Below are 17,507 nucleotides of genomic sequence, written 5' to 3' on the forward strand. Positions count from 1 at the left end.
CCAGAAACACTCTAGTCTGGCAATTGGTTTTCCTGCTTGCATTGATGTGCGGGTGTGCTGAGCGGTTGTATTGCTTGGATGGATTGGATGTAAAATACTAGCTACGCTGGAAATAGTAGTCAGGAAAAAATGCCCAGATAACTTTCAAATGCATAAAATATTTGGTACTCTACGTAAACATCTGATTTTAATAAAACAATGTTTTTATTGTAAGCTGAAATAAAAATGTATTTACAGAGGAGGCCACATCACAGGGCGGGGGGTGTGGAATTCTAGCTAATCTGAAGGAAGATTTGATAGTTTTGGGATGTTTTAGTGGGTGAAGATTAATTATGTTGGAGTATGCTGATGTTCCGCACACAGAGATATTTATGCTATATGCTATAGAGTATATGCATATGTTTGCTTGTGTATGTATGTAGATATGCATGATATAATTATTTCTAAATTGTGACCCCTTCTTAAATGGTAAAATTGTATATATTGTTGTGGGTTGTTTGGGGGTTTTTTGAGTTAACGATTGAGTTAATTTCACCCTACCCAAGTATTGGTTCTAATTGTTTTTTCCTTGCCATGATCATCTACAAATAAATTAATACAATATAAATCAATTAATGCTTTAAAAAAATGAATATTATGTCTAGCACTGAATGAAGGCCACATTAAAATCCATTCCAGAACTTTAAAGAAAGAGAAAAAATGAAGTGTTAATATTTATTTGTGAATGCAGCTGGTTTTATTCTTACTGTCTCTCATTTAGTGCTATGGCAAAAGCTGTGATTTATTTTGCTCTGTTAATACGTATATGTCAAATTCTCAGCTGCTGTAAATGTGTGTAGGCTCGCTCAATGAGAATGCCTACTAAATCTTCAAAGAAAGTCCTTTATGGGCTGTATTATAGGTGGGGCTGCCATTGCTACCTATTAAAGTGGTCTGGCTTTCATTATAAGTCCCTGTTGTTATAACTTTGCCAAAATTTAGCTCTTCAGGCTGCAAGTTTTGTTGGGTTGGGTTCCCCCCCTGCTACATTGGGTGTCTCCTTCATTTTGCCAACATTAAGAAAGAAAACAAAGTCTGGTTTTGCTCATGTCCACATAGTTTCATAGACTTGAAATATGGAAAAATTTTATCAAATACATGTCTTGTTAGTTGTGTAAAGGGTTTCTTAAATTTTGCCACTCTACAGTCTATATCTCAGTTCCTGTTACTCATGAGAGACTTCAGGTGTAATTCTGAAGATTTTTTCCTAACCTTGTACTGGCAGGTTGGAAAATAGGGGCCAAGAGGAGAGGCAAAGGAAGATTAAGATGAGTAACTGGGGAGGGAGGGAAGAACTGAGGAGATCTGACAGGTGGAAATATAGAGCATAGTAGGTCTGATTCTGTGTCACCTCTTATTCTGTCTAAAGTAATTTCCCTCAGAAACTTGCTGTGAGCCTGGGGTATTCTTGACCTGGATGTTCTTTTCAGCACATAGTGGATCTCATCAAACCTATGGTGTCTGACCCAAGCAAAGACTGAAAACTCACTCTTGGAGTGTCTTGTTCAGCCATGCCATGTAGTTACAGTACTAGTTTTGGTTACATGGCTGGATAGTATTTTTCATAGGACCCTTTCCGTAACTAGCATGGACTGTGTGGAATAAGCACAGTTCATAATGATTATTTAGGGAATAAAGCTGTTACCTGAGTAAAAAATGCTTTTATCAGTTGTCGCAGCACTTAAAAAACATGTAATTAGCAAAGCAGGAAGAAAAATGATAGTCTTATGGTTAAGGCCACATACTCAAGAATGACGGTAAATGCAATATTAAAAATGAACTTACATGGCAAGCATTGGCCAGTGTGCACTGAATGGGTTCAGTGGAAAAATGGTACATAATCAGAAAATCGTGATATCACTGTCAGCATAATAAGTATACAGAAGGGGCTGAGCTGACTTGCATAGATTGCTTTCCTAACTTTTTGAAGTCATCTTAGAAGCCTTACTGATAATCCTCTAACTGTATTTTTGGAAAATAATATAGAAGTAACTGCAATGAACTTTTCAAGAGCAGACCATGTGTTTATAATCTATCATGTAAACAAAATAAAAATGTTAAAGATATTCTCATATGGAAAGTGCACTATTAATCTATTGACATTAAGATTTTAATCTCCCCCTTCCACCCCAGAAAATAAGTAATAGGTTACTAAAGTTTGATTCTGTTTCAAAAGCCTTAGATGCAAACAAGATGTATCAATAAAACTGTTTAGTTAATGATTTCAGCATTTTTGAATTTTTAAGCTGAACATAAAGAAGCTGTGGTAATAGAATACCTCTAGAAATAAAATGCCACATGAAAAAAGTATAAATTGGTAAATAAGGTAAATGCCATATTGAGTTAACAGATAAAAGTTTATTCATGATTATTCATTAACAAGGAATGACATAAAGGGAAAAATAATTTTCTGAAAAGGAGGGCTTATTCCCTCTGCAAACAGTGGAGGCACTGTCTTAAGGAGCTCTCTGTATCCACACTTACTGATCTGTTACCTGTGTCAATGGCACAACCATTTGCTGTGACTTTATGTACTCTCCAGAGATACAGTTGGGGTTCTGCTGCCCCTACAGACGGGAATTTTAGAGGACTTGACTGATGCATTACTTTTACTTAGACAAGCAAATAATTAATAATGTCATGAAGTTATTTTGAAATTAATAATATCTCACTTATTTGGCTTGTAAGAATAATTTCTGTTATGAGATGCTGTTTGAATGTGATCTCTGTTTTTACCTCTCATTCTCTTCTTTATATGGCTTAATGCAAGTTTTGTTATTATATTATTTGTTCTGTAACTGTATCTACAAAGTTCTCCTTGTTGCAAACACAGTTTTAGCTGACTGCATCTATATATCAAATAACCCTGCCTGTTCAGGCTTCCCAGGTTGATGTCCTCTATTAACCACATGCGTTTCTCATTCTTGTTTCCTTCCTGCTTTCTTTTCTTCGGATCATATATTTGCAAGTTTAAAAACAAACGTGAACTTGGCATCTGACAATCTTGCAAACTCATCTTGTGACCTAAGAGCTCTGTGGGTTTCTCTATTTTGTTCGTGTATCCTCACTAGCACTGAAAGCTTCTGCTGATGTAACAGCCTGTTTTAGCTGCCGCTGCTGCTGCTTACGGGTTCTGTATGGGCGAGAAAGGTTATGTTCCTTTCTTAACCAGAAGAGCCACGTAGAGTGTCTGACAATGGCCTCATGGCTCTGGAAGACCTCTGCAGGGGAAGGTCTTACTGAAAGTTTGTTCAAATAAAGAGAAAAATAAGCTTTGGGTTGGAGTCAGTGAGCTGCAGCTGTTTTGTGAGACTGAAAGCTGCATATCTAAAAAGCATAACCCAGATCTTGATACCCAAGAAAAAGGTAGCTGCCACCCCGGGCTGTGTACAATTCTTGCTGTACCTGACACTGTCGAGTAGAAGCACCTTGGTTACAGCCATCTTCCCAGGGAGGTTGACGATCTTCCATTTCCACAGCCAGCAGTTCTACACCTTTCAAATACTTTCTTCTCCATCTCTCCATGGTGCTTCTGACTCGCTTCGTGCAGTGGACATTGTAGCATTGGATGATATCAAGGGAAGAAGAAAGGAAGAAAATATGGATATAGCAATACGTATTTCTTCTCCCATCTCTCTGTCTACACTGATTTTGCTAAGGCAAGAAGCAACACTTTCTAGTACAGTAGTTCTAAATCTGATCAAGAAAACTCAAATTGTTTCAGAATTAGATGTGCATATGGGTCGAATGTGTTTCACCTAGAAATCGGAGTTTGGCACAGTGGTCATGATGATGTAAAAAAAATCACTAACTTAAGTGCGAATGTACTTGTCTGTATTACTGTCAGATCCTAACTGACAAGTTAAACAGATTTTTACTGTCAGCATGAAAATGAAGGTTTTAAGATTAAGTTAGTTTTTTATTTGTAGAGGTATTGATTTTTCAGATTCTTCCTTATGACTGTATTTTGTTACTTAGTGTTGACTTCAGTACAAACAGCAAGAACAAAAAAGTTGTATTCACTTGGAGTAGGTACAGTGAATAGTGTCATACTTTTGACTGTAACCATATGTTCCCCTTTAAAAGTGGGAAGACTAAAGCTTTTACAGCATGTTTTTTTTGTTTGTTTATTGTTATTATCTCCTACTAGATAACATATTGGGTTCTCATCGTTCTTTGGGAGGTTTTTTTGGACTGGGTTGGTGTTTTTTTTCATTCTTTACCCTTTCCTAAGCGTCCCCCCCCGCAACCTGCTTCTTCCATGTCTGTCTCCCTGATCTGATGTGCTAACTTTTTATAATATAATTAAGACTGTTAATTTCAAGTGCATTTGGGCATGCAGTATGTTTTGCAAGATCTTGCAAAAATTGTGTGTAATTGCATGCCTAATTTGAGTACACAGTGTCAAGATTGTTCATAGCCATTGGGCTGGTCACCTGCAAAAACCACCTGCTGAGTGCACTGTAGACCATGCATTTATACAGAGTTTATAAGGAAATGTTAGCTTTTTGGTTTGGTGGTTTGTTTTTTTTTTTTTTTTTAAAAAAGTTTATATTGTAGTATCGGAACATGCACTTGCATTACTAACCCACAGAGACATTTTGACAGTTACAAACATAAGATCTGAAAATACAGAAACTAAACTTGAGGTACCCTGGTCCTTTAGCTGATGAAAGAAGGAATAACTATAATTGTCATACATAACAATGACCTAAACTCTCAAAGAGGAGCTTTAGGTATGGAAAAATAAAATCTTTGTGACCTATTTTTCAACTAAAGAATTTAAACTTTGCTATTTATCTCCATCCCCTACTCCAGTCCTTAAAGTTAGAATATTGTTGTTATTTTTTATTAAGGGACATTTTACTATTGTTCAGCCTCCTGTTGAGGAACACAATACTTGTCTAACTTACTACTGTATATCTGAATCTAAGCAATCTAAATATTCATCTAATGTCATAAGTGAGGAATATTAACTGGGGTAGCAATCTCTTAGCAAAAGATTACTTCTACAGTAATAGTTTTATGCTATTCATTTCAAACAATACTATTTCAGTGATAAAACAGCATAAAAGGGCATGAACTGTTTCTCATCTGTATCTTTAAAAGCTCTATTTATGAAAGCACAGTAGGGTAATAGGTAAAATGAATGAAAAGTAACTATTATGTTTAACCTTTAGCCTTAAGCATAAAGTTACAGCATCCACAAACTGGCAGACACGGCTGCTTGGCTGCACTAATTTGCGTAACATGTCAACAACTTTCATCTAGAAGCGTATGTAAGAGAATTTTGAAACCTTAGGTATCTCCTTATAGGTTATAAGACTCTTCAGTGGGGAAAGTAACCAGTTCGTTTGCAGTGGTGATTCCAGCTTTGATTAGGGGAAGAGACAGAGAGGTGCTCAAAATTGCACTTTATGATTGATGTTCTGTGGTAAAAGTTGAGTTCAGTTAAATCATTGTGTGCCATCAGCACAGATATGCTATTAGACCGCCAGGACTGGGTGTTGGTTTTGAGGGTTTGGTTTTCTTTTTCTAAGTATTACGTAGAAATATTTGATCTCATATTGTACCAAAATGATCTCACAACTTGAAGTAGTCCCTATTTCCACTCTCACAATTGCTATTACTAGCCAGACGTCACTTCTGGATTTAACTTAAAAAAAAAAAACAAAAAAAAACCACCCAAAAAAACCCACCACCACACACACATAAGAGCATAATATTATTGTTACATCTGTAAGAAGACAAGGAGATACATGTGAAAGATATCATGGGTCCAGTTCTGTGATTGCCAGGTTTACATTTGGAATACACTTGAATCTGCAGAAAAGATGTGTTGTCACAATGGCTAGTGAGAAGGTGACTGCATTACTGCCCTGATCCTGTCTCTTAACATCTTGTTTGGGACTTTGGGGTTTCTGCAGCCTCTCTGCAGTAGTTACAAGCTATAGGGCTTTGCAGAGTGGAGTTTTCTGCATGTGACTTTTTGTAAGATATAGTCATTCTTCTTAACTGGTGAGAGCCTTGGGATAATTTTGCTTAATGCTGGCAGTCAAAATCGGAACCAGAGAGAAAGAATCGCTGCAAAATTCCATGCATTAACTAAATATTATTCTGGGGAAAGGGAATCTTCGTATTTTTGCTTCAGGGTTCTCATCAAACATATGTCTTGCTCTAAATATCTCTTTGACTGTTTTGCTTGTGTTAAACAATCAGGAACAAATTTGGCATGTCGTTTGTTTACTGCTTAACAATGAGGACCACTCAACAATTAGAAAGTTTGTCCTAGACTTCAGGCTTCAGATAATATCTCTAGCTTCCTTTTTATTTATTTTTTTTAAATTTGTTTAAAGCAGAGATCCAGAATCCAAACTAAAAAGGAGCTGTGTATTGTGTCTGAGGCTTTAGATCTTGTAGAGATTGGATTTATCAGACTTTTGTTGTTCCGCTTTTAAATGGCGTCATTCGTCTATAGCCTGTAGGCCCAGACTATGCAGCTGATTTATTTTATTGTTTTATTTTTAAATGTGGGAATTGCTTTGGGCATTTATGTTAATATTAATATTTTCTGAATTAGTGTTGTATTGTAACAGCCATTCTATTGGAGGAAACTATAGTATTCATGCAATTGACTGAAACGGGAATGAAGTGCATAATAGAGATTAGTATAAAAGTTGACATAAACCCTACATTTTAAATAAAGCCAGACAAAACTGGTAGCTGCTACATTACAATGCTTTATCTGTTGCTGTTCTGCACCCATTCACCTGACAGTTAGGCTTTTCCGTAGTCTTTTGATGTCATTGTAGTTCAGAATTTTGACAGCAAAGACAGCCTATTCTAAACTGGGACAGTGCTGCCCCCACCCCACGTCCCACCACCCTCCCGATCACTGGCAAGATGTGGCACTCAGTGGATAATTATTGTCCTGTCCATCAGCTTATTTTCAGAAAAAGCAGCTTCTTTTTCCTGCTGACTTTTAGGCCAGATTCCTTTCAGAGCACAGAACTTGAAGGGATTTTACTAGGCCACTAAATCTGGTCCTATAGCATTGACGGGAATCATGCACCCTAAGAAATCATGTTCTAGCCTGCATTGTAACAACATGGTTAATTTATTTGGTTCTGCTTTCTCTGGTGTTGGTCCCCTTGCTGTATTTGTAGACCTGATCTTGGTAGCTCTCTGAGCTTTATATTGCTGATGGGTTGTAGAAACAGTGATTTCGCAATTTGAAGCGAATATAGTAGTATATGGGTGCTGATGCCATTAGAAGAGGGGGAGTCCCAAGGACAGATTCCAGCTCATCTTTGCTCTTTGGGCCTCCAAGAGAGAATAGTGTAGTTCTGCTTCCCTTGGAAAGGTCAAATTGTGGACCTTTCCTTGGTCCTAGGTACGTTCACACCTGAAAGCAATTGTAACATTGTTTGGGGGAAGACCACTTAACAAAGCTATTTTACTCTCTGTTTTCTTCTTTTGTTTTGTTTTACTCCTGGCCAACGCAGTAGCTTGCTTCAGTTACATTTCTACTTCATTTTTTCAGAATATGAGTGACAAGAAATGTAAACACTTGCTCCAGATAAGCTCTTGCCACTTTGTGTTACTATTGTTATTTCCTTATAGGACTTTTGGAATGGGGTTTTAATTTTTTTTTTTTTTTTTTTGTCAGCTTTGGGATAGTTTTCTTTTTCAAAATAAGCAACAAAGGACTCCCTCTATATGTTCATGACAGCAGCAAGCTTAAGTTATTCTATTATTGTGAGATGTTTCAGACTTGAGCAAAAGCAATAATGGTAGGAGCTGGAATCAACAGTTTCCCCAACATCTTCCATACTGAATTCAGTCTTGTCAGTGTTGTTGGAGTGGACAGCTTTAAGGAGAAGTTTCTGAACTTTTGTTACGTAATGTACCATGTTGTTACTTTGTGTTGCTCTGCCTTTTCTGGAAATACGGTTTGGTAGAAATACCAGGTGAAGACTTTCTCTTATTTTTGAAATTTTGTGCCTGCTTTTTTTCCTAATAAAATGCAAGATACTTGTTTGGTTGTTATTAGAGATGTACATTGCAACGTAGTTGTTAGAAAGACTTGATCCATACCTTGCTGCCCAAGATCTATTTTATTTTGTAACCTTTTGTAGCTGCAAAGAAGTAAATAGGTAATAGCTTCTTTTTACAAGAAAATCTCATATTACCTGTCCCAGCTTTATCTCAGCTCCAGGCTTAGATGACATTTATGTTCCATTTTAAAAACATATAGAGTGATTATAGCCTATTAGAAGGATAGTGCGGGACATCCTAATTATATTTTTCTGAATTACATTAGTTTTCCCTTTCAGAAAATCTGTCTATTTTATCCTATTTCAGTCCATTTGACTTCAGTTTTAAATCCCTAATAATATATTACATGGATTAGACAATTGCATAGGAATTTCTTGCTAATTTCTGACAGATTATGTCAATAGCTATGCCTTGAATTTAGGTCTTTAACCTTACAAACAATAGTTACAACATACTTGGTTTCTAATGCTAAAATTTTCAGTTCATGAGCAGAATGCTGTATTTTCACTTCACTGTAACTAGTGAGGAATCTTCGAGGAAAGGAGGATGAAATACCTTCATAATTGATGGTTATGAAGGCTTAAGGGGGGAAAAAATTAATTAATAAAACAATTGGCCAGTCAACCACATCCTCAGAAAACCTATGAGCACCATGAGTTTCTCAAGTTTCCTTTCCTAAGCAGTCCCAGTAGCAGAGTTCTGGGTCAGGCTTTTACTACTTCTCTTCAGCTACTGCTCAAACATCAAAATACAAACCTGTGTCTGAAAACTTAAGTGAATCAAAGTTGGCCACAGGGCAAACATCTTGTGGGTACTTCTATGGTTTTTTTTAAGGTGTGAATTGGATTACGACACTCTTTACTCAGGCTAAATTAATTGTACTTTTTCTAATCTTATTTTTACTGATTGATTTCTAAATAATTTTGCCAGTGGGGCTGTAGATGATACAGCACCTTGGTGCTAAGACAGGAACTGTGTAACTCGAAAAAATATGTATATGCTTCCTGACTGCAATGTAAAAAGAACTTGAACTAACAGTTCTAATTACCTGGTTGCTCTTCTTTCCTCCAAGTGATTCACAAAGGTTTTCTTCAGTGTGTTTAGTATAGTGTAAAACTCAGCAACCTGAGTAGATTAAATATTAACCTCTTCAATCTGTGTAATGGTTGTAGCCCTGCATTGAAAAGTACTTCATCTAGAATTGCATTGTTTTACAGATAAGGGTCCTTCCCTGGCATTACTTGCTTCTCATACCCATGATATAAAATTTACAGTAAGTTGAATTCAAACAGCTTAGGGCCCTGTAGAAGACAGTCTGTGAATTACTTGTTGGTTTTATGCTTGCAAAGCAAATATGTATGAAAGTGTGTTTTAGTGGCTAATTTTAACCCCCTAAAGTAAGACGTTTTGATGGCTTCATTTTTATTTTTTTGTTTATTTTAAAAACAAAAAAGCTTTGAGACCTTTTATATTCCCTAAAAGTGATCAAAGAAATTCCCAATATGTACGTGGTTATTTTGCTTTTTAAATAAAATTCATATTGGCGCCTACTACGTCAAACATTCAAATAAAATACAAATTCTCACAGTTTTAGCTTACATCAAAGATGGAAATCATTGTGTGGTTTTGGAAACCAAAGCAATTCCAAGATAGACACAGTTGGAATTTTTTTTTATATGACAGCCTGTTTCATACACTTAGTAACATCAGTGTGAAGTTGAAAGTGTGCATCCTAATGAAGGAGGAAGTCTAGGGGAACTTCTATAGTGACTCTTTCAGGATTAAGATTCAATGAGATGATGTAGTTACACTTGTGTGGATTTATGTAGCAGAAACAAACTTTAAAAATAATAAAATTACTTTTAGGTGTGTATATAGACTACAAGGTATTATTCCTTGAATTTGTCGTTAGTAATGCGAAATATCTTATACACTTTGCAGATTAATACTAATAGTTGGGTTTCTTTTGGCAGGTTGTCAAGTTGTTGAGTAACAAAAGATCTCAAGCTGTTGGAATATTAATGTCTAGCCTTCATTTAGACATGAGGGACATTCAACATGGTAAGTGGAATAAGTATTGTTGATTCTAGCTCAGATCACATCATTAATAATCTGGAAATGCTAATTATTTCTATTTTTTTATATGTAAAAAAAATTAATAAGAGACTTTTTTACGCTCTATTTTTCTGAAAATAGCTTGTTCTGGCATTTATTTTCCCCTTTCTAGTAACATATTCCCTTGTCCTGTATAGGGGAGAAAACTGTTTGTTTGTAGAATTGCCATATATAGTTTTTGGCATCAGTTATCTAAGTGGTATAAAATATAGACACTTTGATTTTGGTCTTTCTGAGGAAGAAAGTGTGATGTGTTGTTTATTTTAATTCAGATAGTCTCAGGACATATCCAGAAAAGTGAATTATAATATTTAATTGATTTGCTATATAAAATAGTTCCTATATTTGGGTTAGCACAAACTGTGGAGTTCTTTCATCTTCAACAGCATTTTTTGTAAAGGGAGCTCTTTTGGGGAAGTGTAATACTTTTCACATTTATGCTAAGAGACAGTAGTGCAAAAAGGTGAAAAGTGGAATTGCATTTATATTCAGAGCATCCTTTATGTTTCCCAAAGGCTTTGGATAGATTTGAAGCAGATTGAATTATCCTGTGAAGTGCCAGCCTACCTATTAAATAAATGTGGTTTCAAGTATAACACAGACTTCATAAATCACAAAAACATCTTGTGAACTTTCTAGGCTATGTATTTACAGCCATGCATTCAGTTTACTATGATTTGCTTATTTTGTGAAATTATTCATAAATAGGACAAATTTCAGAGCACTCTGTCAGCTAGTGAGTAACTCTTAATCACAGTTTTAAGTTTTTATTAAACTGTTTTGATGGTTACTAGACTTCCTCAAGCTGAAGCACTTAAGATGGTAGTCATAGAGCAAGGCGCCAGTACTGGCGCCAAGAAGTACTTGGTATTTCCAAAGCTGGCAGATGTAGTTCAGTTAAGTCATAGAGCAAAATCTGAAAACAATGATATGGTCCTTTCCTTCAGTCAAATATTCAACTTGGTTTCAGTTAATAATGAGAACCTTATGAACAAAGGAGTCCGCCTAACATCTGTGTCTGTGGTAAAGCCAACACAAGTTCATTGAAAATTTGCTTGCTTAACATGCAACACTAACAATAACATGGCATGAATGTCAGTAGTTGAAGGGGTCAAACAATATTTTGCTTAACCTTTATCCTATTACAATATTAAGCACACATGATAATCTAAGAGTGTGTGCAGATTTTTGTATATTCCTGTTTCAATAGCTGTTTTCTAAACCCAAAAGTCTTTGCAAAGGGGAACTTAGTAGTCCTCTTATTCCCTTGCTGTGCAGAAGTGATTGAACAAACATGAGAGCACTTTTGTCTGATGGGGGAATTTATGGAAATGGTTGGAAGATCCTGGTATTAAAAATGTTGGGGTTTTTTGTTTGGGTTTTTTGGGTTGATTTTGGTGGTGGTGGTGGGGTGTTTGGTTGTTTTTTTTAAGAACAGAAAATAGGCATGGAGGAAAAGTGGTGAGGAGCACGAAAGAAATCTGCATGGTGGGGGCAAGGAAAATAGAAGAGAGATCTCACCATGAAGTATTTCTGACATAAGTCACTCCATGCAGCGTTCTCTGAGTGATCTAACCACAGATCCCATAGAGAAATTATGAAATCACAAGCCCAGGTATTTAGCTTCACCTTTATACATGCACTATTTTTACTTCCTTGTTAAAAAGTAAGGGTTTTACATATTTTTGAGGTTTATAGCTTACTGGTTCATCTGCTGCAATTTGAATACACAAACGAGAAGGGTCTGTCAAAAACTAAAATAATGTTAGAGTGCCTGCATTAACAAAATAGGCAATTGATATATTTCCATCTTTATACATTAAGATTTAAGATATATGACGACAACTACAGCAAAAAATGTGATCAGTGTTCTTTGTTCCCTAGCCCAGGGTTTTAGTGGTGGTCTTGAGTTTTTGCCATGTTTAATGTACAGTGATATATACATTTACCCATATCTCACTCAGTACAACACAAGCAATGTTTTTTCATAAATTTGAAAGGCAGTCAAATGAAACTTACACACACACACTCTGACAATCTGTGGTACTAGGCAACTTTCTTTATAGGCTTTCTTGTAAATATTCCCTGTACTACATATAAAGCATATCTTTGGGATGCAGTGTTCATGCAAATTGCAGAAGAATTGTAATTTTTTTTTTTTGTTACTACTTTTTTTTACTGGCTGTAGAAAAGCACCCAGAAAGAGAGAAACTTTCAATGCAGTGTGGTATTCAGTCCATTTCTTGGTTTGCATGCTATTGTGTTTTATTTTTCTAATGGTTTAGACAAATTTCAAAGTGTTACAGGAAGAGAAGGGAAAACAATTGTGCTGGGTATTAATTCACCTAATAAATTTAGGATTTCAAGTTTTAATTCATATTGTGTTTAACTGAAGAGCTTAAAATAACTTGAAACCTGGGCAAATGTTGTATTTAATGACTTGCAGAATTTTTTTTTGTTGTTGGTTGGTTGGTTGGGGTCTTTCGGTGTATTTTTGTTTGCTTTTTAAGATACAAAACAGTGATGAAATATTGTCTGCAAGAAGCAATCCTTGATGAAAGACTGTTTTGGAAACTTGAAAATTTGAATCGTTTATGATATTTTGTTAACTAATCTTGAACAGTTAGGTATTTTTTCATGCATGTGTGATCAGATGGCATTTATGGAAGATCTCAGAATATTGCAATGTATGTTAAATAGCTTGCTTTGATGATGATGATATCCTTGTTAAGTGTCTGCTTGTAGAATTGCATTTGTCTGCTTCTGACTTTGAAATGGGTTTAGTAAGACAAACTCCCAAACACTGGCTGCTTTTAAAATATTTTTACAGTGCGGAAGGAGTAGTTGTAATAATCAGAGCACATTTGTACTGAACTCTAGTATGTCTTTCTAGTAGTGCTTTAAAGTAGGGTAGGTTGATTTTTTTTGTTGTTGTTATGGGGTTTTTTTTAGTAAATTCTAATTGCTAACAGAACTCCCAACTATTTTACGCAGTCTAGGCTAGAACTGTAAGAAATGTTGGTCTCTTTAGTCGCAGTGCCATTTCTCTATGTTATTAGTACAGAAGTGAGTCTTCTTCTCATGGTTTCTTTGGTTTCACACAAGGTTTTACTGACGCCTATTTTTTACAATCATCTATCAACTATGCAAAACACTTTAACCAGGCATTTTGCTTGCTTTTTTATTTTCACTATACCGCAAATATCCTTTATCTAGTATTATGTTCCCATTGGAAATATAGCTGTATTTGGCTGCATGATGCAGCCAAAGCTTGAGAAATGCCAAACAAGCACTTCTTACATACTTTTCATTTATAGCTCATATTTTCTTCCTAGAGAAAAGACTTTGGTTTTAACATTAGTCTTTTGGGTTTTTTTCTTAACATTTCAGAGATGCAGTATGTGCTTAAATTAGAGATCCAACAAGATTCCAGTTAACTCCGTACAGTAATCTATGATGAGCACCCTGTATGTTAATATATCATTACATGTTAAGCCTGTGTCTGCGTTAGGGACCATGTCTCTTAAGACCTCCCTGCTTAATGAAGTTGCCTGTTATCATGTGAAATGTAACAACTGTTTGAACTTGTAACTGTGTTGCAGAGAATAGGGTTGTCAGTGCCTTCCCCAATCCCCTTGCTTATAAAGATACAATGTATCCTCTTCTGTGTTTAAGCTTTTATGGCTGTTAAGAAGTGCAGTAAGAATAGCAAAAAATTCTTCTGTATGTGTGCAAAAATAGAAGGAAAAAATTAAACTGAAGATGTCAGCCAAAAGAAAAGCAAATTTTATATTTAATGCAGATAAATATTACATTTACTACACAGTCAGATTTATATCTAGTATTTATTTCCAAAATGGAAATTAATCTTTTGTTCAACAAATTATCTTAGTCTGCGTGCCTTGTAAATGTTGAAAGTAGAAGTCTGGCAAAAACAGCGTATGCAAGTCCCTGTCTTTTGAAGTTGTCTCTAATCTTTCCCAATTCAGTAAGTTTCTCTTAACAGGGTTTGTCATTTCAGGCACTGTGTTACCTCTGGCATGGCTGCAATACCCTAACTATATTTCTGTAAGGTTTTGTGTAGCACCTCATGGTTGTCCTGGGTCTGTTGGAAGTAGTTCGGAGATTTCTGCCTCTGAATTTTAGACCACCTTTCTTGTTTCCTCATTTAATAAGTCATTTTCCCCCCATTTCTGAGACACTGGTAATCTACAGAATTTGATGGAGCTACCTGTCCCACTCTGATAATTGGAAAACAAAACAAAACAAAAAAAACCCCCAACGTATGGAAGACCAAGGCTCTTTTTATTACAGCCCTCAACTTGTTGGTCAGTAACACTAGGAAAGGAGGTTATATAAAAGAATGTAATAGGAAAAATCGTTATGGAAATGGCAGGTAGCTTCACCTAACAGCTGGTAAAGCACAACCTGTTAATCTGGATTTGAGATTATTTTACTGAAAGTTGTATTTGTGGCAGAGCTTGCTCTGCTAACAGAAGTACAACTTTGAACAACAGACATATCTTCTGCCCTGAATTCAAGACAGATGTGCAGGAAGTGAACATACTTTAAATGTTCATGGGCAAAATAAATGTTTATTCTTTAATATAATATTTGGCTATTAGTTACAAAGAAACATAAGAAAATCTTCATTTTGTTTTCTTACTTGACTGCTTACACTGACACTTAGAAATGATGAGGTAGGAGAGGCTTTGTCAAAGGTTAACTGATTTTCACTGGAGAAGGAGGATAAAATGTCTCTTACGCTGCATTATTTAAATATGTTGTGTAGGAATTATTCACGCAGTGAAGTATCACATAATCTTAGTGGTCGTAGGTCCAAGAGATGCTCTAAATGGAAAACAATCAGGAAAGAATGACTCAACATCTGGAAAATAAGACTCATGATTAGTTTATCTTATGGAAGGCCCAGAGGTGATCTGAGCATTATTTATCCTAGTAACAATGTATGTGTATAAGCATAATCATTTGAAACTCATAATACTGAAATATTTGTCAAGAATGGGTATCTTCCCAAAAGACATTTTACTGTTTAAACAAGTTATACGGACAAAACAATACATGATTGGACCAAGTTCTTTGGACATTGTTATACGGGAAGGTAAATCAGCTGCCCAACATTGTTACTTCTGTCCATTTAAGCTATGAAAAAAATCCTGTATGTAAGAAGATGTATAGAACATTTTTTTTTTTCTGTCAGGTGGCAAGTCTGTATTTCTTTATTGAAGGAATGATCCATAAAGTGATTGCAGTCAGTGCAGGTTAATTACTGAAAATGAAACTTTACCTGTTATTTCTGGCTTATTAATTGAGAATTGAAATTCTTTAAACATTTTTTTCTTAATCAAATATTGTGCATTCAGACACTTAAAATCTTAAAAGACTATGGGTTAAGCTTCCCCTCTGATAGCCTTTCCAACATGTGTTTAGATTCTTCTGAGGCACCACCAAGGAAAGATTGGTTGGTTCAGCATTTTTCTGTCCTGTGAACTAGCATTTCCTTGAATCTTCATACCATAATCCTCAGTCTTATTCCTCTGTTTCTTCTTAGCTTTATGCTACCATATTCATTACATTATGCCTGCTGTTAGATTGCAAGCTTACACATTTTATTTGCTTATAATTACTTTACAAGCTCCTATTGTGAAATTATTGGTAAGGAAAACAATGGAATACACAAAATGATTTCTATAAAAGACAGACTAGAGTTAAATTAGAGTGCCACACATATGTATTGCTACAAATGTTTCTATTGCTTTGATGCAGTTAGTATGCCCACAGTGTTCTGTACTGAGCAGCCAAAAGCGATTCTGGAGCCCTAGTCTGGCCACTCCTGCCGGAGGCAGCTGGTGAGGAAGGACAGTGAAGGGCCTTGGAGACAGGTGGGGTTTCTAAGGGATGTGGCATAAACCCCTGAGCTGTAGGTAAAGGCCCTGAAAGCCAGTCTGAGTACTGAAAGCACGCCTCAAGTCCTCTTTCTGTCCTCTGAGATTTTCTGAAGCTTAGTTCACAGTGACCAGGGGCCAATAAAGCAATAGCAGCAGTTGTTAAGGAAAAAATACAACCTTGGTTATCATTTCCTCTAAGTATGCATGTAACGTGTCAAGATAATGAAGGATAGAAATATTCATATCACCAAGAAAGGAACTGAATGTTTTATGTGATACATCCTTTTGGAATTTACAAAAAAAAAAAAAAAAAAAAAAAAATTTATAGAATTACACCAGTTTTCTATAATGTAAGATACATTTTAAAGAAGTTAGGTTTTTTAAATGAGGAAAATAATATTGAGTTTTTTCACAATATTTGAATCAGCAGAGACTAATTACTGCCACATTGGATAGTTTGGATAATTAAAGATTTTTGTTGTTGTTAAGAACATATGAATGTAATTTAATAGAGAAGTTTTGTAAGAAACTGTAATTGCATTGTTTGTCTGTTGTTTCAGTTGAAACAGTTTATTTTTTTTCTTGGAAGTCTGATTAACTTTGAAACTTTGAGAGAAAAGTTTCAGGAAAGTTCTGTTCTCCCAAAAGAAAAAAAGCTGTACTGTTACTTCTCATTTGTGTACCATGTAGTCACTCATAAGAGGGATGATTACAAAATTCTAAGCACAAAAGCAACAAAATGTATGCTATTAGCATTAGTACCATGTAAAAACTCGGGGGAGGGAGGGAGAGAGAAAAAGAGTACCTGGTCTCCTTTCCATAGCAGAAACATTTTCTGCTGGTCATACTTTTATATACTGCTGAACTACACAGAGATTTTAGCATTATGAAAATTAAGAAAGGCTTATTAATTGACAAGGACCTTCCAATAATGCATTCACACACTTTTTCATTAAGTCAAAAGGTTTAGAAGAAAAGGATCTTTGCCACACAATCCATTTGTGATTTGTTCCTGTGTTTCTTGGATTTGAATACACTTGTACACACAAAAAATTTATAAAAAAATTAACGCCACTTATATGTGTATAGCCATGAAAATCTAATTTAAATACAAGGTAGTTAAAATGAGAATTTAGTAACACTTGCAAGGAGAATCCCTTTTTTGTCTTGTCTTTTTTCTTTTTTTTACATTCAGTGTACTTATTTTTACTGTATTTTTTAAGGAAACAATTACAACTATATGCTATATTTGATCAAATGGAGATCTGCCTAGCTTAGTACCTGATTTCCTGTGTGGATAACCAGGAAAAAAAAAAAAAAAAAAAAAGAGAGTGGCATTTACTGCTCATTACGTAATTTTTATAGATATCTCTTTTGTCTTTTTGC

General features: G+C 35.4%; 1 protein-coding gene across 1 annotated transcript in view; it reads left to right on the forward strand.

Moving 5' to 3' along the window:
* FMN2 (formin 2) overlaps positions 1-17,507 on the forward strand; it is a 165,462-nt gene that overhangs the window by 62,094 nt on the left and 85,861 nt on the right. The window contains exon 7 of the mRNA XM_075706918.1: positions 10,071-10,158. Within this exon, the coding sequence (XP_075563033.1) occupies positions 10,071-10,158 (88 nt within the window). The remainder of the gene's footprint in view (positions 1-10,070; positions 10,159-17,507) is intronic.

The sequence above is a fragment of the Pelecanus crispus genome, chromosome 3 (genome assembly GCF_030463565.1).
Source record: "Pelecanus crispus isolate bPelCri1 chromosome 3, bPelCri1.pri, whole genome shotgun sequence".
Lineage (NCBI taxonomy): Eukaryota > Metazoa > Chordata > Aves > Pelecaniformes > Pelecanidae > Pelecanus > Pelecanus crispus.